Genomic DNA, 22,160 nt, shown 5'->3' on the forward strand with positions numbered 1-22,160 from the left:
ACCGCCGCCCTGGCGAGAGCATCGACTTCCGCGCGGAGAAATGAATAGATCGGCTCTTAGCTCCTCGGACCCCGAGCCGCCGCGGTGGGGCTGGGCACCGTCGGTCCTCGCAGGCCGCGCCCCGGGAAGCCCCGGGATCCCCAGCGCCTCCCACGCCGCGTGCCTCGGCGGCGGCTGCAGGAGCCCGACCGTCTTAGGCCGGGGAGGGGGCGGTAAGGGCGAGCAAAGGGTCCCGGAGCAGGGACCCTCGGGCAGAGAGGGCAGGCGAGGGCCGCCCGGAGCGCCCACCCCTGCCCAGAGGACGAGAGAGAGAGAGAGAGAGAGAGAGAGAGAGAGAGAGGCGTGCGGAGGACTCTCCGCCGGGCCCGCTGCCCCGACGCGGACAGACAGACAGACCGGCAGCCTGGTTTGGGAAGGCGACCGGACAGAGGCAGGCCCAGGATCTTGGCTGTGGCCGAGGGACTTGGCTGGGACCGAGCCTCGCGCGAAAGCGGGCGTGGCGGCCCCCGGGTGGCTGCGAGGGGCCGGGAGAGGCGAACCGCCTGCGCGTTCGGGACCGGTTCGCGGTCCCGCCGGGATTCAGCAAGCTCGCCCCGCCGGCGCCTGCCAGGAGCCACCCAGCGGGTGTCAGGGCTCCCGCCGCAGAATGTCCCCCCCAGCCCAGCCCAGCGCAGCCCCGGCCACGGCCCCCCTCCTCCGCCCGCAGCGCGGCCCCACGTGAGCGAGTCCGCAGGGGCGCTAGGGGAGCTCGTCCCCAGACAACCACCCCCTGTATTTTGGCCTTATTTCCCCCAACAGACCTGTCCCCCCTCAGTTGTCAGGCTAAATATTTTGGCTTGGCGGGAAGGGCGGAGAGAGCCGGAGGTCCCCGCAAGCCAATCCGTTTGGCCCTGGGGCGGGGAGGGCGGGGGCTGGGCGCGGCCCCCGTGGCCCGGAGATAGCGCGCGTCTCTGCGGCCACCTGCCGCTCCTCCCGCCCGGGTGCCCCGCGGCCGCGAGGATCCGGGCCGCTCTCCCGGGCGGGTCCGCGCCGCTCTCCCGGGCGAGCTCCCCAGGCTTCGGTTCGACTCTTGCTCCGGGTTGGCAGGCCTCCTGGGCTGCCATTTGCTCGCAGCCTGCGAGCCCTTCTCCCTCTGGAGGCCTCTCCGCATCTGCTCCGTTGCGGCCTGCGTCTCCGTCCTCATCTCTCTGTCTCTTGGTTCGGACTGAGTCTCTGTCTGGGGCTGGGCCACAGGCTGCTGTCGGTGGCTGGCTGTGGCTGTCTTTGTGTCCCCGTGGCTCTCATTCCGTCTCCTGCTATCTCTGTGTGGGATTCCCCCTCGGTGGGTCCGTACGCTTCCCTCCCCCTTGAAGCCTGCCTCTCTGTGTCCCTTAGGGCTTGCCAGACCCCTTTTCTCCCCGGAGCCGTCTGCAGAAGCCGGGACTGGGCACGAGGCAGGGCTGGGACAATGGCAGTACCCAGGCTGGGCGCATGGGTAGCACACCTGCTCCTGACCCTCCTCTCCTTGGGATCTGGCCTGGACACACTAGAGGGTGAGTCGCCCAACACTGTCTCCTGGACCCCCATCTCCACCCCTCCCACACCCCCCGGCAAGCCCAGAGGCCAGACAACTGAGTGTCCAGCCGGAACACAGGTGTTTACCTCCTGCAACATGGAGACTGTGGTTAGCTCTCAGAAGGACTTCCCACCAGCAGGGGCAGTTAACTCTCCCACATAAGCATTTCCTCTCAGTTCCCTGGGATGCGAGAAGGACCTTGAGAGAGAGATGAAGAGATGCCCTCCATTCCCACTTATGAAACCCTGATCCCAGTATGCCTGAATGAGAATGGCAGGATGGAGGCAGAGTCTTAGGGCTCATGTCCAAGGCCACTGAACTCGACAGGCACCAGGATGGGATGGGTAGGTCAGAACTGGGCACCATGAACTAACCAAACCCATTGTGCAGACGGGGAACTGAGGCTCAGAGGACTGGGAGGGAAAGCTGACCAGTGCCCAGGACCTGGTCCCATGGCCCCCACACTCAGGGCCCCCACACTAGGATGGAGGATGCCTTACACTAGCCCTTCTGGTCAGAGGCTTCCCGTGTGCAGAGTTTGGGAGGGGACGACAATCTAGACCAGGGGGCCCACATGGGGGTTGCGGGGAGCCTGGTGGGGGCTGGGGAGGGGAACAGAAGCTGAGCGGCAGGATTCCAAAGGGGAAGGATTAAGAGCGCGGCCTTCCCCAACCCCACCATCGCCTTCCGGACTGAGACGGTTCAGGGTCCGGCTCTGTGCGCCCAGATGGCAGGTCCGTGACGCCCTCAGACCAAGGGCTCCCAGGAGCAGGTCGGAGACAGGAAAGCTGCAAATGGGTTGGGGTCAGGGGTTCCCCCCCCCCCCGGAACAGCACTGGTTGGGAAGGCATTGCCGGCAAGGAAGAGAGAGCCCTCCCCTCCCCTCCTCCACTCTGCACCAGGACAGGCTACCACGGATGCCAGCCAGGAGCACGGTTGTCAGGAGGGGGCACGTTCCTGGGAGGGGCCCGGAGGGTGGCGTTTGCTTGTTTGGTCACAGGGGACCCAGATGTCCTGTTCCCAGTGCAGCTCTGTGCAGTGCCGTGGCCTGAGGAGAGGCAGGCAGGGGTTAATCTGTGAAGGTCGAGGATTTGTTTTTCCAAATGACTCCCATCAGGGGAGCCCTAGAGAGGCAGGGGCATGAGGAAAGTGGCATGTGGGCGCCTTGTAGGCCCTGATTGGCCTTTGCCTGGAGGGCTAGAAGTGTTTCTCATTCTGTCTTGGGGGGGGGAGGCGTGCACGCGCCCGTGTGTACCTGCGTGTGCTCAGACACACACACAGGAACTGGGCAGAGCCAAGCACGGAGACCCTTAGGGATGACAGGGAGAAGGTGTGATATAAGCCCCGGGGGGCCGCCTCCTCAGCGGGGGCTGGGCAGGGGTGGGGGAGTGGGGGAGTGGGGGTGGGCTGTGGCAGAGTGCCCAGAGCCAGGCAGGGAGCGAGGGAGCCGAGGCTAGCCAGCCGAGCAGGCTTGAGGAGATAAAGGCCGAGCAGATCAAGAATTCAGACTTGCATCTCCTGCTGCCGAAGGAGCAAAGTGAGAGCACCCTTTGGGCCCAGGTACCCAGCCCGCTCCGGGGACTGGTCCTTGGTGCCTCGGGGAGAGAGACGAAAGTGGGCCTGGGTCAGAAGAAGGCGGACACACCCCGGTCCCCAGGAGAGGAGCGGACTTGGGGACCAAATATCCGTGGATTCAAACTATGGTCCTGGGTGTCTCTAGCCCTGGACTGAGCGCCGTGCAGGGACACGGTGCTGACCAGCAGCGCCCCACCCCCTCCCTAGAGGGTGACAGAAACATGGATGGCACCTGTGGGTGCCAGGGCCGGTGCCGCCCAGCCTGGGGGGGAAGTGAGTGACTCAGGCCAGGATCGGAGGAGGCGGGCTGGACCTGCGGTTCATGGGACGAGCGCTGAGTGTGTGGCCAGGCCAAGGAACCCCGCCGGGGCTGGCGTAACTCGTGTAGGCCTATGTGTGTCAACGCCACGCCATGTCAGCCTGAGGGATTTTAAGTTTGAACTTCCGGCGACGGGGAGCTGGAACGTCCCTTCCAGCGTAAAGCAGTGCGGGGAGCAGACATGGGGCTCCCTCAGGCCAGGCTGGGAAGGGAGGAATGAGGCGCTGGTCTCAGCCGTGGAATCCGCTCGTTGGTCAGACATTGCCCGAGCACCGGCTTTGTGCCAGGCACTATCCCAGGCACCACGGAGACAGCCATGAGTCATTCCGAAGATCCCTGCCCTTCTGGAGCTTACCGTAAACAAAATAAGGAAATTCTATATTAGCCAGTGTAAAGATTTAAGGAGAAAAATAAAGTAGGGAGCGGGGGGCAAGGGGTATTTAAAAGGAGGGTTAGAGACGGCCTCCTTGAGGAGGGGACATTTGAGCAGAGACTTGAAGGAAGTGAGGGACCATCTAGAGGGAACAGTGTTCTAGTCATGGGGAACAGAAGGTGCAAAGGCCTCAGCGCAGAAGCTTGGCTGACCTGTTTGAGGAACAGCAAAAACGTCAGTGTGGCTGAAGAAGAGAGAGCAGGGGATGGGGTCAGAGAGGCCGCAGAGGCCTTGCCAGCGAGGGTAAGGACATGAACTTGAAAGAGGTGGAGGAATGGGAGCCCACCTTTTTTGAGAAGACCCTTTGGCTCTCCAGGGCAGAATAGACCAGGAGGGCACCCGGGCGGCAGTGGGCCCTTCAAGCTGCCGGGAGCCTCGGAAGCCGGGGAGGAGGCCACAGCAGCGCCCTGCTCCCGGGCGATGTTCTGCTCCCGGAGAGGCTCCCCTTCCCCAAATCTTCCCCAGGCAGGATGGGGTGCCAGGCCCGAGCTGCACTGACGGCCGCTGCCGCCTGTGCCTACAGTGTGTCCCAGCCTGGACATCCGCTCGGAGGTGGCCGAGCTGCGCCGTCTGGAGAACTGCAGCGTGGTGGAGGGCCATCTGCAGATCCTGCTCATGTTCACGGCCACCGGTGAGGACTTCCGCGGCCTCAGCTTCCCGCGCCTCACTCAGGTCACGGACTACCTGCTCCTCTTCCGCGTCTATGGCCTGGAGAGCCTGCGGGACCTCTTCCCCAACCTGGCAGTGGTGCGCGGCGCCCGCCTCTTCCTGGGCTACGCACTGGTCATCTACGAGATGCCGCACCTGCGGGACGTGGGGCTGCCGGCGCTGGGGGCCGTGCTGCGCGGGGCCGTGCGGGTGGAGAAGAACCAGGAGCTGTGCCACCTCTCCACCATCGACTGGGGCCTACTGCAGCCCTCACCTGGCGCCAACCACATCGTGGGCAACAAGCTGCGTGAGGAGTGTGCGGACGTGTGCCCCGGCGTGCTGGGTGCCACCGGCCAGCCCTGCGCCAGGACCACCTTCGGCGGGCACACTGACTACAGGTGCTGGACCTCCAGCCACTGCCAGAGAGGTGAGCCCCAGCCCAGAACACCAGCGGGGGTGGGCGCACAGGGAGGGCAGGGCGGGTGGGGTGGGCGCTGGGCGGCCACAGGATGGGTCAGAAAAATTCAGTAACTGAGTTGGCACAAGGTCATCAAGGGACCGTGCAGGACAACAGCCAGGAGTCAGGGAGAGGGGACAGGACATGTGTGAGGTGGGCATGGGGGAGGGAAGCCACACGGGGCAGCGGCTAAGTACAAGGCCAGACGGCCTGGGCTCCGTCCGGTCTTAGCTGTGTAACCTACTGGCTTCGCTCGCGGTGCGTGTCTGAGCCCGTCCCCCATCTGTAAGGTAAGCGTGGGGTCGTTAGGGGCAATGGGCTATTCTCTCAGCATTAGGCCAGTGCCTGGGCCCTGGCGGGGGTTCTCGGTTCCTGATAAAGGGGTCCTAGCACAGGTGATGCAGGGCAGGCTGGCGGTATTTGGGGGGAGGGGAGCCGGGTGGGCGGGGAAAGGAGGAGCCCCCTGAGGACAGCACAGTGGGGTCTTCCTCAGCAAGTCAGGGGCCTGGAGAGAAAACGGAAGGAAGGAAGCAGCGCAAAGGGGGAGTGACAGGAGGAAACAGAAGTTACAGGGGAGAAAAGGAAAAGCTTCCAGAAGCTAGGACAAGACCTGGCGTCCCCAGCCCTCACCCAAAGCCTCAGCGTCACAGCAGAAGTGTAACCAGATCCCTTCTGTGTCCGCTGGGCCCCACGTGCCCATGCCCCTGTGTTGGCTGTAAACACCGTGGCTGCTCGTCCCCTCTCATGTACAGTATCAACACGCCCTCGCTGACCCCACCACACACCCGCTCCCAGACAGCAGGCTGCCACCCGCACACTTCGCACACCTTGGGCCCCCACCCCCCACCCCCAACGGCGGCCGCTTTGGGTGGCCCCCACCTAGGGCACAGAGCCAGGGAGGGTGGAGGTGTGGACAGGTGAGATGAGGGGGGGTGCCCCCTCCCTGCACACACACTCACAGGCCCACCGGCCCCAGGCCTCACTGCCCAGGAGAGGGGGCGGGTTCCCCCGGCACCATGCCCAGTGACGAGCTGAGCACCGGGCCCAGACAGGACAGCAGGCTGGGAAGAAGCAGTCCAGGTAGACAAGGTCATTGCTCCATCCTGAGCTCTGAACCCCCACCAGGTGCTGTGGGCAATGGGAAGCCACAGAGAGGGGCCATGATCCTGGTCCTCAAGAGCCCCATCTGGGGAAAAGCAAGCCAGCAGCCACTGTCATCTGCACTGGAGGAATCTGGATGCCACCCTTCAGTGTTATCCCAGGGGAGGGGTTGGCACCGGGACGGGGGTGTCGGGGGGAGGCCTAACTCCGCACTCTGTCCACAGTGTGTCCCTGTCCCCATGGGCTGGCCTGCACAGCTTGGGGGGAGTGCTGCCACTCCGAATGCCTGGGGGGCTGCAGCCGACCAGAGGACCCCCGGGCCTGCCTGGCCTGTCGTCACCTCTACTTCCAGGGTGCCTGTCACCGGGCCTGCCCTCCAGGCACCTACCAGCATGAGTCCTGGCGCTGTGTCACGGCAGAGCGCTGTGCCAGCCTGCGCTCTGTGCCCGGCCGCGCCTCCACCTTCGGCATCCACGAGGGCAGCTGCCTGGCCCAGTGCCCCCCGGGCTTCACCCGCAACAGCAGCAGGTGAGTGTAGGGCATGGGGGCACTCTTGGATCAGTGAGGGGGTCCCCACTGGTCCGGGGCTCACTCCACACCTCCGCTTGCCCCTGCTAGCATATTCTGCCACAAGTGTGAGGGGCTGTGCCCCAAAGAGTGCAAGGTGGGCACCAAGACCATCGACTCCATCCAGGTGGCACAGGACCTGGCGGGCTGCACCCATGTGGAGGGGAGCCTCATCGTCAACCTTCGCCAAGGCTGTCAGTACCTTCCTCGGGGCACACCTCTGCCCCTGGCCATGCCCCTGACAGTGACCCAGATAAAGCCCTGCTTTCTGTCACCCTTGGTCCCAGTCCTCAGGGCCCCCTCCCTGCTACCCCTGCCATCAGCACCTTCCCCCCCACTCCCCCTGCCAGCCATACACCTCCCCAACCCGGCTCCAGCCCTGTCTTCCCCGGTTCCAGATAACCTAGAGCCGGAGCTACAGCAAAGCCTGGGGCTCATCGAGACCATCACTGGCTTCCTCAAAATCAAGCACTCCTTTGCCCTCGTGTCCCTGGGCTTTTTCAGGAACCTCAAACTAATCCGAGGGGACGCCATGGTGGATGGGTAAGGGGTCAGAAACAGCCTCTGACCAGCTCCCGCTATCACATGTCCTCCCTAACATTCCCCAAACAGGGGGAGAGAGCATGGGCTCTGGAGTCAGCTCTGTGGCGTATGTGTGACACTGGGTAGGTTACTTAACTTCTGTGGTCCTCAATTTTCTCATCTGTAAAATGGGTTTAATATAACACTACTTCTTTCTTTCTTTCTTTTTTAAGATTTTTTATTTATTTATCTGACAGACAGAGATCACAAGTAGGCAGAGAGGCAGGCAGAGAAAGAGGAGGAAGCAGGCTCCCTGCTGAGCAGAGAGCCAGACATGGGGCTCGACCCCAGGATCCTGAGATCCTGACCTGAGCCAAAGGCAGAGGTTTAACCCACTGAGCCACGCAGGCGCCCCTAACACTACTTCTTTCTTAGGGTTGTTGTGAATATTACTTACATTGTTGTGTGCAAAGCACTTAAAACAGTGCAGGGAACACATATATTCTATATCGTTTATGGTGACATCAGACTCCACATAGGTCACCACTGCTTTCTGACGCTCTCAACAGCAGAGCGAGACCACCTGGGTTTGAAACCCATCCCCGCCACCTACCAGTCAAGACCTACCTATAGCATAGCTAGGAGTTTTCAAAACGCAGAGAATGTTTTGTTTTATTTTTATTTATTTATTTAGACTTTATTTATTTATTTGTTTGTTTGTTTGTTTATTCACGAGAGACAGAGAGAGAAGCAGAGGGAGAGGCAGACTTCCTGCCTGGGATGACAACCTAAGCCAGAGGCAGATGCTTAACTGACTGAGTCACCCAGGCGTCCCTGTTTTATTTTATTTTGTTTTGTTTTATTTTACTTATTTACAAGAGAGACAGAGAGAGAGAGAATGAGAGAGCACGCACCTGTTCGTGGGCCGGGAGTTGGGGGCCAGCAGAGGAAGAGAGAGGCTTCACACCAGAGTAGAGCTCTAGAGGGGTTTTGAAATCACCAGCCTGAGATCATGACCTTGAGATCACCACCTGGAGCCAAAGTCAGGAGGGCGTTCAACCCACTGAGCCCCCCAGGCACCCCCAGAGAATTTCTACATTATCATCCAGCTGAGTGGTTTCTCATGTCTCTCCTAAACTGCTGTGGACCCCCAGGGGTACCCACACTCCAGCTGGAGAGACATAGCCCCAGGCTGAGGGCCCCTTCTCTCCTGTGCCCCCAGCTCAGCCCCTGCAGGAGGGGCCCACAAGGCGCTCGGGTTCCCCACCCTTTGCCTCCACCTCCCCTGCAGCGCAAGGTCTCTCCCCCACCCCCACCCCCCGCCCAGGAACTACACTCTGTACGTGCTGGACAACCAGAACCTACAACAGCTGGGGTCCTGGGTGGCTGCGGGGCTCACCATTCCCGTGGGCAAGATCTACTTCGCCTTCAACCCTCGCCTCTGCTTGGAGCACATCTACCGCCTGGAGGAGGTGACCGGCACTCGGGGACGGCAAAACAAGGCCGAGATCAACCCCCGCACCAATGGAGACCGCGCCGCCTGTGAGGCCCGACACCGCAACCCCACAGCTAAGGACCCCCAGAAACCCCGACGCGCGCACGCGCACCGAAACACACCAGACACGACCCCGGGGTGGGGGTGGGGGGCGTTTGCCCCGGACGACGTGATAGGTTCTCTTCGGGGGCCGCACCGCGGGTGGCCTCCGCCGGGTCAGGGTGGGGGCTCGGAGCAGGCGACTCGGGCCGAGGCAGACGCGGCTGACAGCAGGTGTTGGCCCCTCGCCCCCCCAGGCCAGACTCGCACCCTGCGCTTCGTGTCCAACGTGACGCAGGCCGACAGCATCTTGCTGCGCTGGGAGCGCTACGAGCCGCTGGAGGCTCGCGACCTGCTCAGCTTCATCGTGTACTACAAGGAGTCGTGAGTGCCGGGGGTGGGGCTAGAGGGGCGGGGCCAGAGTCCCCCCTCTGTGGGCGGGGTCAGACCTGGTCCCGCCCATCTGTTCCCAAATGCAGCCAGGTGAGGGGTGAGGACAGAGCGCTGGGGTGCAGAGAGGCAAGGAGCCAGGACCCCTAAGTCTCACTCCCTTGTAGGGCCCACGCCTGTCTCTCCCTTCACCTTATTCACCCCTCCGTGCCTCAGTTTCTCCTCAGCAGTGAAATGGAGAGGACAGTCAGGACTTCTGAGAGACCAGGAGAGGCGCCCCGCTGGGAAGGCTCGGATAATTAAACTTCAATTCACTATGTTAATGTTCTGTGCTGACCACAGGCTCCTGCCCCAGCAGCGGTTTGGGGAGCACCCACTAATTTGGCCAGGTTTATGCGGAGCTCTGCCAGCATTTCATTAAAACCTAAGGAAGGGAGGGAGGCGGGACAGCCGAGGACGGGCTGGTTTTGCTTTGGAGAGAGCGGACTGACCGTAGTAGGAGGGACCGTGGCTAGACCACAGGAAGAATCGCTCCAAAAGCATGGCTAGGAATCAAAACAAGAATTCTTAGACGAGAAAAGTGGGTTCGGGATGGCAGGCCGGGAGGGCGGCGTGGGAGTGTTTCCATGTCTACAGTCGACAGAAGAGGGAGACACCTAGCTCGGAAGCCTTCCTGTGGATTCAGATGGGGGGGGGGTCTTCGTTTCCCACTAGCACAGGGCCTGGGGGAGGAAGGAGGGCCTGGCAATGGCGCCAGGCCGGCTCAAATGGCCAAGGCTCTCCTGGGCCTCATTGGGAGGTGACGGTCCCCAGCATGGGGAGCTGGAGGGTTTGCTAAATACAGACTCCTGGGCCCCCTCCCCACAGATTCCGAGTCAGTTAGTCATGGGGAGAGCCCGAGAATCCACATTTCTAACAAGCTCCCAGGTAATCCTGGTCCATAGATCACACTTCGAAGAACACTAAAGTGGGCTGGACGTGTGCACAGCACCCCCTGCCTGGCTCGTGCGGCTCACAGTCCACACAGCTGTACCCAGCTGCCTCTGGGCTCAGAAGGTAGAGAATCCTAAGTGTCCTTCAGGAAGCTCCCCTAGCATCATGGCCTCACAGCCTGACTGTGGCTTTGCTGGCTCAGACCTGCTGTGGGTCCTGGCCCAGTCCCAGCTCTCAGCACACCCACCCACTGGGTGCTCCCAAGGAGCGGGATGCCTTCACACACACTGGAAGAATGACAGTGACCTTCTTATGGTGGTTCAGAAAGGGCGGGAGTGCTAGAAACTGGGCTGGGGCTGAGCCGCCCCTCAGCTCTAGGGATGGGGTGTTCAGCCCATTCCAGAACGCCACAGAGCACATAGGTCCAGACGCCTGCGGGACCCAGAGCTGGAACCTGCTGGATGTGGAGCTGCCCTTAAGCCGCACCCAGGAACCCGGGGTGACTCTTGCACCCCTCAAGCCTTGGACACAATATGCAGTGTTTGTAAGGGCCATCACACTGACCACCGCTGAGGACAGCCCCCACCAAGGAGCCCAGAGCCCCATCGTCTACCTCCGAACCCTGCCGGCGGGTATGCGGAAGACTTTGAAGGGGGTGGGAGCTGGATACCTGAGCCCTGTTGGGAACGCGGGAACCCAGGCACCAGAAATAGGGAAGCTGGGTCTTTCAACACCAGGCCCCTAGGGACTGGGAAGCCAGATGTTTGAGTCCTGGAGAGAACAGAGGGCATCGGCCTACGGTCCTAGAGACGCTGTGGGTGGGAGAGGGCTGGGGGAATACTTGAGCCAATTCAAGGGCCTTCCAGGGCTGTGGGAAGGCCAGGATTCTGCGTTCCAGGAAGGGGAGGTTCCTTGGGAGAATGCGAAGGGCTTGGACCCCAGAGAAGGGCCAGTACCAGACAGTACCAGAAAGGGGAATCCGCGGCGCCTCATTCTCACCTACCTGCGTCCCCAGCGCCCACGGTGCCCCAGGACGTCATCTCCACGTCCAACTCCTCCTCCCACCTGCTGGTGCGCTGGAAGCCGCCGACTCAGCGCAACGGGAACATCACCTACTACCTGGTGCTGTGGCAGCGTCTGGCGGAGGACGGCGACCTCTACCTCAACGACTACTGCCACCGCGGTGCGCAGGGCAGCGGCGCAGGCCGGAGGGTCGGGGCGGCGGCGCCGGGGGGCTGTCCGTCTGACCGCGCCTCTCCCCCGCGCCGCACCAGGCTTGCGCCTGCCCACCAGCCACAGCGACCCCCGCTTCGACCGCGAAGACGAGGAGCCGGAAGCCGAGACGGAGCCCGGCTGCTGCCCCTGCCAGCACCCCCCTCCCGGGCAGGTCCTGCCGCCGCTGGAGGCGCAGGAGGCCTCCTTCCAGAAGAAGTTCGAAAACTTTCTGCACAACGCCATCACCATCCCCAAGTGCGTCCGGCGCCGGGGGCGGGGGCGGGGCGGGCCTGGTGGGCCTGGCGGGGGCGGCGGGGGCGGCGGGGGCGGGGCGGGGCGGGGGCGGGGCCTGACGCAGCCCTCCCTGGTCTCCCCAGATCCCCCTGGAAGGTGACGTCCATCCATAAGAACCCTCACAGGTGAGCCGGGCGGGATTGAGGGGTGGCGGTCCCGGGGCGCGGCCGCGGCTCTGACTCGCGCCCTCCCCAGGGACTCGGGGAGGCAGCGCCGGGCCGCCGGGACCCTCCGGCTTGGGGGAAACACCTCGGATTTCGAGATCCAGGAGGACAAAGTGCCCCGGGAGCGCGCAGTGTTGAGTGGCCTGCGTCACTTCACGGAATATCGCATCGACATCCACGCCTGCAACCACGCGGCGCACACCGTGGGCTGCAGCGCCGCCACCTTCGTCTTCGCGCGCACCATGCCCCACAGTAGGTTCTCCCCCCGCCCCGCCCCCACCCGCGGGACTCTACCCAGGTAGTGCCCCAACGTTCCACGTCCCCACGTCCCCAGTCCCCACAAGCCCTGAGGTTCCTGGACCCTCGAGATTAGCCCCCAGGCGCCCGGACGTGAAGCTGAGGGGCGGGGCTGCTGCTGCCCTCTCCCGCAGGAGAAGCCGATGGCATCCCAGGGAAGGTGGCCTGGGAGGCGGCCAGCAAAAGCAGTGTCCTCCTGCGCTGGCTGGAGCCACCGGACCCCAACGGACTCATCCTCAAATACGAAATCAAGTACCGCCGCTTGGGAGAGGTAGGTACCCGCGGGAACCCCCAAACCCGGACCCAGACGGCATGTCCGCCCTGTTCCCAGCCAGCTGTTCTGCCCTGCCCTCAGGAGGCCACCGTGCTGTGTGTGTCCCGACTGCGGTACGCCAAGTTTGGGGGCGTCCAGCTGGCCCTGCTACCCCCTGGAAACTACTCTGCCAGAGTCCGGGCCACCTCGCTGGCAGGCAATGGCTCCTGGACAGAAAGCATCGCTTTCTATGTCCCCGGCCCAGGTAGGGGTGGCCTTGGTCCCAGACATGCACCCCCACAGCCCCAGCTGGGTCCCCAGCCACGTCTCCTGTGGTTTCTACCACAGGAACGTGGTGGCCACTCCACCGGGTCCCTGTTCTCACTTCCCACGGTGAAAACAGAAGTGTCCTCTACCCTCTGACTTCTCCATCTTTGACCCTACCATCTGCTGCCCTCTGACCACCAGAGGAGGAAGACTCCGGGGGGCTGCACGTCCTTCTCACTGTCACCCCCGTGGGGCTCATGCTGCTCATCATTCTTGCTGCCCTTGGTTTCTTCTACGGCAGGAAGAGGTGACGACGCCCGGTCCCACCGGTTCCCATCCCCCTCTCCCAACCCCCCCCCCTCCAGCCCTCATGACAGGGTCGGTCCCTGAAAGGTGGTATATGAGACCGGAAGAGAACATTCCTTAGAAGCAATAACATCCCCTGAGGGCAGCATGGGGGAGACCCCCTTTCAGTCTGAGGGACCAAGTTTCCCTGATGTTACCAGTGCAGGTCTTCCCTCCGGGGACTCCCCAGTCTGGGCGCACTGGGAGTGTTCATTTGGTCACCGTGTTCTCAGCCAAGGAAGCAGGGGAAGAGACAGGAGACCCCACCAAGTGCCCTGGGTTGGTTGGTGCCAGATGCCCTGGGGCTGAACACAAGAGGGAAATGGAGGCAGAATTTTGATTGGCCGGCTTTTAAGGATGAGCGGAGGAGGCAGGAGCCGCCCTCCTCCTGTCCTCCCTGTCCGCAGTCCGTCAGATCCCAGACCCCGGGCCTACGACAAAGACCCGCTTGGAAACTGTCTGGGGCTCCCCAGGGACGGCCTGGCCTGGGACGGGAGGACGGGAGGAAGGGGCTTCGGTCCTCCTGGCAGTACCCTCGTTCGCGTTCTCTGACATTGCTCCTTCCTGAGGACCCTTCCAGCCTGACCCCCCCCCACCCCCCTTGCAGAAGCAGCACCCTGTATGCCTCTGTGAATCCGGAGTACTTCAGCGCCTCTGAGAGTAGGTCCGGGAGTGGCGGGACAGGAGTGTGGGAAGGGGAGGCAGGAGGAGAGGAGGGGCACGCTCCGGGAGACTTTCTTAGACAAGGCCGCCTTGGGACCCAAGCCTTTCCGAAGAGGAGAGAGGCGGGTGGGGGCGCGGCAGAGGCCGTGTTCCTGCCCCATGACTCGCACCTCCTCTCAGTGTACGTCCCTGATGAGTGGGAGGTGCCTCGGGAGCAGATCTCCATAATCCGGGAACTGGGTCAGGGCTCCTTTGGGATGGTATACGAGGGGCTGGCACAAGGGCTGGAGGCCGGAGAGGAGTCCACACCGGTGGCCCTGAAGACCGTCAATGAGCTGGCCAGTCCACGAGAACGCATCGAGTTCCTCAAGGAAGCCTCTGTCATGAAGGCATTCAAGTGTCACCATGTGGTAAGGAAGGATCGGGGACACTGCCAGGGTAGGGTCCATAATTACGGTGAAAGTCACATGATAAGAAGGATAGGGTCAAGGATGAGGTCAGGGTACCATCAAGGTCAAGGTTGGGACTGAGGTAAAAGTCATGGTTAGGGTTAGAGTTAGAGTGGTTAGGTTAGAGTCATGGTGGGGCCATGGCAGAATCACGGCTAGGGCTGTGATCCGTCATCAATGGGGTTCAATATTGAGCGTCTAGATCATTATGAGGGTCATGATTGGGATCAAGGTCAGAATTGGGTGAATCCTGAAGATTGGAATGACAGATACGATCAAAGTCATGGGTTAGGGTCAGTATCATTGGCAGATTAGAATTAGGATTACGGTCATGGTTGGGTTTAGGGTCAGGGTTGGTGTCAAGGTCAGCTGGTGGTCACAGTAGGGCAACATTTTGGCCAGGTGAGTAAAGGGTCAGGGTGTTGGGTGGACCAGCAACCAGGCTCTTTGTCCATCCCAGGTACGTCTCCTGGGCGTGGTGTCCCAGGGCCAGCCAACTCTGGTCATCATGGAGTTAATGACCCGGGGGGACCTCAAGAGCCATCTTCGATCTCTGCGGCCCGAGTCAGAGGTGGAGACCCAGAAGACCCTGGCCACGGGGCTGGGGAGTTAGAGAAGACATGGGCACAATTGTGGGGAGATGGTTGGGCAGGAGTCCAACCTCTAGGTTCCTTCTTCATCAGCCCCCTCTCTTGGCCCTAGAACAACCCGGGGCTCCCACGGCCAGCGCTGGGAGATATGATCCAGATGGCTGGTGAGATTGCAGATGGCATGGCCTACCTTGCTGCCAACAAGTTTGTGCACCGAGATCTGGCGGCCCGGAACTGCATGGTGTCCCAGGACTTCACTGTCAAGATTGGGGGTACAGACGGTGCTGGGCGGGCATGGGGCAGCCTGAGGAACACAGGGACTCTCCCTAAGCTGGGCTGGGAGACTCAGGCCCACCCGACAGCCTGTCCCTCACAGCCTCTCCGTCCAAGGCCAGAGGTCCTGGGGCGGGATGATCTCAGGTTCTTTGAGCGCTCACATTCCAGAATTCTTGGAAGCTATGGAGGGGGAGAAGGCCAGGAGAGGTACCCCTGGGCCAGGGGCTGGCATGTGCTTCTGCTGCCCCCATCCCTGTCCACCCTCACTTTCCAGACTTTGGGATGACTCGAGACGTGTACGAAACTGACTATTACCGCAAGGGTGGGAAGGGGCTGCTGCCCGTGCGCTGGATGGCCCCCGAGTCCCTCAAAGATGGAATCTTCACCACGCACTCGGATGTCTGGTGGGGGCTGGCTGGAGCAGAGGGTTTGGGGGATGTGGAGGTGGGGTCCGGGATGAGGCCTGGATGTGCTGAGCAGCGTGCAAGGTGCTGGGCTCAAGCCCTTCTGCATGTCCTCCAGGTCCTTCGGTGTGGTGCTCTGGGAGATCGTGACCTTGGCCGAACAGCCCTACCAGGGCTTATCCAACGAGCAGGTGCTCAAGTTTGTCATGGATGGTGGGGTCCTGGAGGAGCTGGAGAGCTGTCCCCTTCAGCTGTAAGTCACCCCCCACCCCACCCCTTCCTCATCCCTGCTCTGTCTACCCACCCTGCCCCCATGACTCTGGCCCGCCTCTTCTGATGCGCTCCTGTCCGCCGGTCCCCAGCTGAGTCTTCCCCACTACAGCCCTGCTTACTCTCCTGGGGTCCTCCCAGAGGCAGGCTCCCACGGCCCCTTGCAGCAGCCGGCCTGCTCTCATGCTGTCCCCGCCCCACCAGGCAGGAGCTGATGCGCCGCTGTTGGCAGCAGAGCCCGCGCCTGCGACCCGCCTTCACCCACATCCTGGACAGCATCCGGGGCGAGCTGCGGCCCTCCTTCCGTCTCTTTTCCTTCTACTACAGTCCAGAGTGCCGGGCGGCCCGCGGGGCGCTGCTGCCTGATGTCAAACCTGACTCTCTGCCCACCCCAGAAGAGGCTTCCTCAGGCTGCCACCCCCAAAATGGGGGTCCGGGGCACTGAGGGGCACCGTATTCCCCGGATGACTGGCGGAGAGGAAGGGTCCTGACCTTTGTGGCCATGAAGTGTGCAGACACTCACACCCCATCCCATGGTCAGAAAGGCCAGGGGGTGCCCAGGCTGCACCAGGGGGCGGGAGAGGAAAGATGGGGTGGGGGGCTCAGAGCGGACTCGCCCTTAAGGAGTCCAGAGACTTTCAAGATTTCTTCGGGAGTCTGAGTTCTCCACGAGAAAGTGAACAAGGTCCCAGCCCGAGTGGAGGAGAGGCCCCAGCCCTCAGAGAGGGGGCCCTACTCAGACGGGGCTCACCCACCCGGAAGGTGGGGTCCAGAGAACCCCAGCCTCAGCTTTGGGGTCCAGAGAACCCCAGCCTCCTGTGGACATGTGGCGCCCTCCGCACACTGGAAACCAGCAGAGCAGCCCGCTTCAGGCCTCCCTGTCCTTGTCTGGAATGCTGGGGGTGGGTGTCTCACGGCCCCCCTCTGCCCCAGGTGCTGTGGGGGGAACCCAGAGACCTGGGTGAGCAGAGGTCCCAGCCCAGCCGGGTAGCTTCCCCGCCGCCTTCCTCTCCTTCGCTGAAACCAGGAACCCCCCAGCTTGGTGTTCCTCCTCCCTCGTCCCCAGGCACATGCCTCGGTGCAGTTTCCCCCCTTCCCACAGGCCCTTCCCCTCCACCTCCCTCCTACCCTTGGGTGATTGGGGCTTCAAGAGCCTTGCTTCCTCCCTGCCCTCGCTCCTGCGCGGCACCCCTGCCTCTCACGGGAAGGCTGGAGAAAACACAATAAATGCGGGTCTCTTTGTGCCCTGGCCCCGGCAGCCCATTACCTCTCTGTCTATCTGGTGCTAACACGGGCTGAACTTCCTCCCTCCTCCTTGGGGACTTGACCCTGAGGTGGGGATACAGGATAAGCGCGGCTGTCCGCAGCTCCGCCAGGACCTGACCTGCCAGCGGCCCCGTGGCGGTGGCGCAGGACGACCTCGCTGTTAACTGCCGCTCAAGCAGGCCCCCCCGCGGCCGAGCCGCGCCCCCCCCCGCCCTCATCTCTGGGGGGCCCCTCGCGGTTCCGGGGGCGGACAGAGCGGGGGAGGGGCCCTGATGCCCGGTGGGCGCTGGACGCCCCCAGCCGCAGCCGGGCAGGGAGGCGCGTCCGCTCGGAGCCTGCGCGTCCGCTCCCCGCCGCCCCGCGCGCCGGAACAGAGATGCCCCCGGGCATGCGGCAGGAGCCCAGCGGAGTCTCTTTCCGGGCTCCGATGCCAAGGCCGGCGGGACATTTGCGGGGAGGAGCAGCAGATAAAGGACTGAAGTCTCGGGGAGGAGGCCGGCGGCAGAAGGGCTGGCGGGGCTCGGGTTCTGTACCGGCCTCTCCGGGTCCGGCCTCGGGGCCGCGCTCCCAGGTGGCCACGCGCCGCCGCACACGCGGAGCCTGGGGAGAGTCTGCGGAGACCGTGTCTGCCCGAGCGCGTACAGCTCCTGTGCCCTGCCCTGCCGGGGTCAAGATGGGCGGCAAGGACCCCCGGTCCCCTGGACCCCTGCCCTGACCCTGCCGGTCACGGGTCGCTGAAGCAACAGTGACCCCCAATGGTTGCTGGTGGAACCACAGCGTAGCGAGCCGGGAGCGCGGGAGGTTCTCTCCCCGGGGGCTGGTCTCTGACGGCCTCCCGGGGACTAGGAGGGAGGACGCTCCACACAGGAGCCCCGCGGGGACACCCACAGCCTCCCACGGAGCACACGGCCCGACAGCAGCAGTGGGCTCAAGCCCTCTCCCCGCCACCCATACCCCTAACCTGCAGAGTCCTGCACACGGCCTGTCCCACACGCAGGGTGGTCTGGATGGGGACGGACTGAGGAAAGGAAGAAAGAGCTGAGTAGGTGGCGGCTCTTGATGAGCCCGCGGGGCACGGTCCGGAGCTTGAGAACAAGGCTTCAGCCACCCCTGATGACTGACAGAGTAGGGGTCTCAGAGGGGCTGCATGGCAGAGTTCCAAGGTCCCTGCTGTGGCTGTGGGATGGGGGGGGTGTTCTGAGTGGGTGTGGGGAGGAGTGGGGGGAGCACGCCGCCCTAACTCGGGGGTATTTGCCCTTCTCCAAAGCCAGGACACTAGCCCCTGGCCCAGAATCGTGGCAACAGTATTGTAGGAATCTTGGCCCCCAATATTGGGTATCAGATGTCCCCTCATTCGGTTCCTGGGAAGGCAGGACATCGGAACAGTTGGGCTTCCAGCACTGAGCAGGCCAGGAGCCACTCCCCCCCACCTGCATGGCTCCCACCACAGCAGGGGAGAGAAGGGGGGGCCCTGGGAAGAAGGAAGTGCTTCTTCACCAGCAGCACAAAGATGGTGACTGAAATCCTAGGAGGAAGCGGGGGATCCGTTGGAGGGCACAAGATAGTCCTTCCTGCCTCTCTCCCAGCAATGACCCCCTGCGGCTGCGGCTCTGAACCACAGAGGCCTTCTCCACTGTCAGGATGGGGAAGAATGGGGAAGGCTGGGTGCTGGGAGGTGGGGAGGGGAGATGCGCAGACCAGCGGGGGATGGGAGCCCAGAACCTGTTCCCCACGCAGTGGAAGCTTGGACGCTCACCCCCCCCACCGACATCTTACCTCCCCCTCCACTTGTGACCACAACAGGGACACTTTCCGCTTGGTCACTTCCAGATATGAAGGGGCAGAGGATGGAGGGACCTCTTGGGTCCCCAGCCTTCGGGGGGGGGGGGTCAGGCTGGTCCTGCCGAGCTGCAGGAGGGGCAAGTAGGCAGAGGTGCAGGGAGATGGGGGGTTGGAGGGTCCCCAGAAGACGCGGGAAGAAACCCTGAGACTAGGAAGAAGGACCCTCCAGAAAACTAGACCAGGCCCTTCCGCTCTGGCAGGCGGAGGAAAGAGAGAGACGGGCAGCTGGAGCTCGGGGTGCGGCCAGCGGCGCCCCTGACACAGGAGGAAAGAAGGTGGGGCCGTGTGAAAGACCAGACCGGGGGCGCGGGAAGCGCGGGGCCCCTTGGAAGCAGCCTTACCTAAGGGAGAGTCCCCGGTGAAGGAAGGTCAGGGGCTGAAATCGCGTCCTGATCGCCGAGCGCTCCATGAGCGGGACAGCCCGGCACCCTCGACCCTTGCAGCCCCACCGCGGTGTCCCTTGGAAGCTGCAGCAGAAGCATAGGGAAGGGTGGCCACGGTGAGGGCAGAGGGAAGAGCCCAGGTGACAAGCGATCCGGGAGCCCCGTCTTGCGTTTCCCTGGGCTAACTCAGACAGATGCCTGGAAGTGTTCGTGCGCAGCTGGGAGCCGGGGCTGCGGGGGCGGGGGGGGGGGGCTCTGTTTGCTTCCCGCCATCCTCTCCATGTGTTTGTTAAAGGACATTATAGGGGCGCCTGGGGGGCTCGGTGGGTCAAGCCTGTGCCTTCGGCTCAGGTCAGGATCCCAGGGTCCTGAGCAGTGGGCTCTCGGCTCAGCGGGAAGCCTGCTTCCCCCTCTCTCTGCCTGCCTCTCTGCCTGCTTGTGATCTCTGCCTGTCAAATAAATAAATAAAATCTTTTTAAAAATTAAAAAATAAATAAATAAAAACAGTGATCTGAGCGGCCAAATCACCAGCTCGACATCACACAGCCCGTTCCTGGGGGTCCGGCCTCTTCAACCCCCACCCTGCCGGGGGCCGAGAGCCAGCGTCTTCTCCATGCCTGGTCGCCATCTCTGTCTCTCCATTGCCTCTTCCCTGGAGGGGAGGCCTTCCAGTTCTCGCCGTGACCCGCCTGCCCACCATCCCGACCCTCCGAGCTCCTTTCAATCCGTCTGGACTCTTCCTTTCCTTCCAGCACGCCGCCGGTGGCCTGGGACTCCCCTGGGACTCGCCTCCACGTGGGACCCATCCCCTGACCCCACATCTGGGCCGAGGCCCTTCTGGTCCTGCACCTGCTGCCGGCCAGCCGCGGCGCTGGGGTCAGGAGTGGCCTCGGGAAAACGGAAACCACGCTGGGTATTTCCACACGCGGGGCTGAAGATAAGGGGTTGACCTCAGTGGTATGGGGGGGGGTGCTGGAAGCCAACAAGGAACACACCAAGTAACCCCGATCGCGGCAGGTAGATGCTCCCACCTGTAGGCTGGGAGAGCGAGTAAGCCAGAAACTCCGAGCGGGTCCAGCTCCCGGGGCGGCGGCTGGAGCTGGAGCGCCGCGAAGAGGAAGCCAACAGGAGGAAGCCCGGTCGTGCCCCGACGGCCCCTCGCGCCCCGCGGCCCCAAACATCCCTCGGCAGAACCTAACAGAGACCCGCTAGCAGGGGCGTGTGTGAAATGCGGTTTGCAGTCCAGGCCCCTCGGGCGGCAGCGATTGAGTAAACAAGGCAGGGTGGGGGCTGGGAGGCGAGAGGCAGGTGACGGGCGGGTGACGGGCGCTGGTGGTGGTTGTCGTCCACCGGGATCATCCGTTCCTAAAACGAACGGAGCACCGATGACATGTGTGCGCGCGGCCCGCGCTCTCAACTCAGGGAACAGTGTGTCATGTGTCCTGCTGTGGCTGACAGATCAGGACACGGGAGCCTGAGAAAGTCCCACAACTAAATAAACGGCAGAGCTGGGATTCAACGTCCGAGCTGTCCTGGCGTTTCCCCACCGCGACCCGCTGCCGAATGACTGATGGCTGCCCCTAGCGGTGCTGGGGGACCCTGGGCGGGGACTGCGAGAAAGCCCCAAAGGGCAGGAAGGCACTGGGTACAAACGCCCAGCCCCGACACCAAACCACCCTGAGCACACGGTGACACGTGGAATTCACACCCCAGAGTCTTGGCCATGGGGGACAGAGTCACAGCAAGGAGCAGAAGCCACGCCCTGAGCCGTGGGGGGGCCAGCGCCCCAGGACAGCTGCCAAGGTGGGGAGCCAGGGCCTAGTCCCACCTCACCGCTTCCCTGCTGGAAGCTCCCCGGGGCTCCCAGGACCCAGGAGCCAAGACAAAGCAGCCCGGCGGGTGCCCTCGGCATTGTGTCTGGGGCTGCCTGCCCTTCAGGCTCACTCCTGCCCGGAGGACCGCTGAGCCCCACACCCTCCCCCACCCATCTGTGCTCCTTCATGCTGAGCATCACCAGACCTCCCAAACCTGCTCTCTCGGGGACCACCTCCCCTCCAAAGGCTTTCTTGGCCTCGTGCAACCTGGCTCCAGGCAGAGTGTCCCGCTCCCCACCCCCACCCAGTTCATTCCCATCAATCGGAATTACCTGGGTTGGTTTCCCTGTGGGTCTCCCCTCCTCGGGGCTTCCTTAACCCTGTAGCCCTTAAAACGCAGGGGCTCCAGCACCAAACATGTTTTCAACACACGCCCCGGACGACCTCAGGACAGCCGCTAAGGGCAGAGACCTGGGGATGCAACACGGCCTTGGGAGCCAGACCCGAACTGAATGTCAACTGAACATACTAATGTGCTCCGGGAAGTTTCCAAGAGCTGACTTTGAGCCTCCGCTCAACTCATCAGTCAAGTCCAAGGCCAAGTCCACGGCCGCGCAGGAGGCCTGAGGCCAGACATCCACGGAGCCAGCCGCCCCCTCCAGCGGTTTCCAGCGGCGTTTCCCCGATGCTCCGGGAGCCGGAGGCCCTGCCTGGCACCAGCCGGCCAACACTGTCTTCTTTGGGAAGTTGTCCATCCAGACCCTCTGCCCCTCTGTGAATCACGTTGTTTGTGGGCTTTTTGCTATGGTGTTTTACGACTTCTTTACGTATTTTGGAGCTTAATCCTTTACCGGAGATAGGATTTGCAACTATTTTCTCCGATGCGGTAGGTTACCTGAAAATGTTGGTGGTGGTTTCCGACTGTCCAGAAGCTTTTCACCGTGATGGAGTCGCACGTGTTTGTTTTTGCTGTTGTCACCTCTGTTTTGGGTGTGAAACCCGTAAAGTCATCACCACGACTGATGTCGAGGGGCTTCCACCTTCCTTTTCTTCTGGGAGCTCGATGCTTTCGGGTCCTGTTCTGTTAATCTTGGGTCTTTCATCCATTTTTTTAAAAGACTGTATTTATTTGAGAGAGAGAGCGCGCGCGCGCACAAGCAGGGGCATGGGGAGCAGCAGAGGGAGAGGGAGAAGCGGGCTCCCCACCGAGCAGGGAGCCCGACACGGGGATCCCTCCCAGGACCCCAAGGCCATGACCTGAGTCGAAAGCAGACCTTAGCCGCTTCACCGACGAGCTGCCGAGGCACCCCTCTTTAACCTATTTTCAGTTAATT

At 62.7% G+C, this 22,160-nt stretch overlaps 2 protein-coding genes across 2 annotated transcripts; one reads left to right on the forward strand and one right to left on the reverse strand.

The window, feature by feature from the left end:
- The first annotated feature begins 1,385 nt into the window (after nt 1–1,385).
- On the forward strand, nt 1,386–16,779 carry INSRR (insulin receptor related receptor). The gene is made up of 21 exons (XM_045086711.1): nt 1,386–1,532; nt 4,406–4,957; nt 6,313–6,616; nt 6,707–6,849; nt 7,054–7,198; nt 8,505–9,095; nt 10,428–10,666; nt 11,050–11,217; nt 11,309–11,504; nt 11,627–11,668; nt 11,739–11,959; nt 12,139–12,275; nt 12,360–12,522; nt 12,726–12,831; nt 13,477–13,529; nt 13,713–13,942; nt 14,442–14,552; nt 14,684–14,843; nt 15,122–15,251; nt 15,370–15,504; nt 15,726–16,779. Exons 1-21 carry the CDS (start codon nt 1,448–1,450, stop codon nt 15,964–15,966), a joined length of 4,152 nt encoding a protein of 1,383 aa, XP_044942646.1. The 5' UTR covers nt 1,386–1,447; the 3' UTR covers nt 15,967–16,779.
- On the reverse strand, nt 16,778–21,581 carry LOC123393715 (collagen alpha-1(III) chain-like). Its single transcript, XM_045086538.1, has 4 exons — nt 21,356–21,581; nt 20,044–20,206; nt 18,971–19,096; nt 16,778–17,805 (listed from the first exon to the last, which is right to left on the reverse strand). Exons 1-4 carry the CDS (start codon nt 21,579–21,581, stop codon nt 16,959–16,961), a joined length of 1,362 nt encoding a protein of 453 aa, XP_044942473.1. The 3' UTR covers nt 16,778–16,958.
- Nucleotides 21,582–22,160: the final 579 nt, after the last annotated feature.

The sequence above is a fragment of the Mustela putorius genome, unplaced genomic scaffold, assembly GCF_011764305.1.
Source record: "Mustela putorius furo isolate JIRA1106 unplaced genomic scaffold, ASM1176430v1.1 tig00000997_pilon_pilon_pilon, whole genome shotgun sequence".
Classification (NCBI taxonomy): domain Eukaryota; kingdom Metazoa; phylum Chordata; class Mammalia; order Carnivora; family Mustelidae; genus Mustela; species Mustela putorius.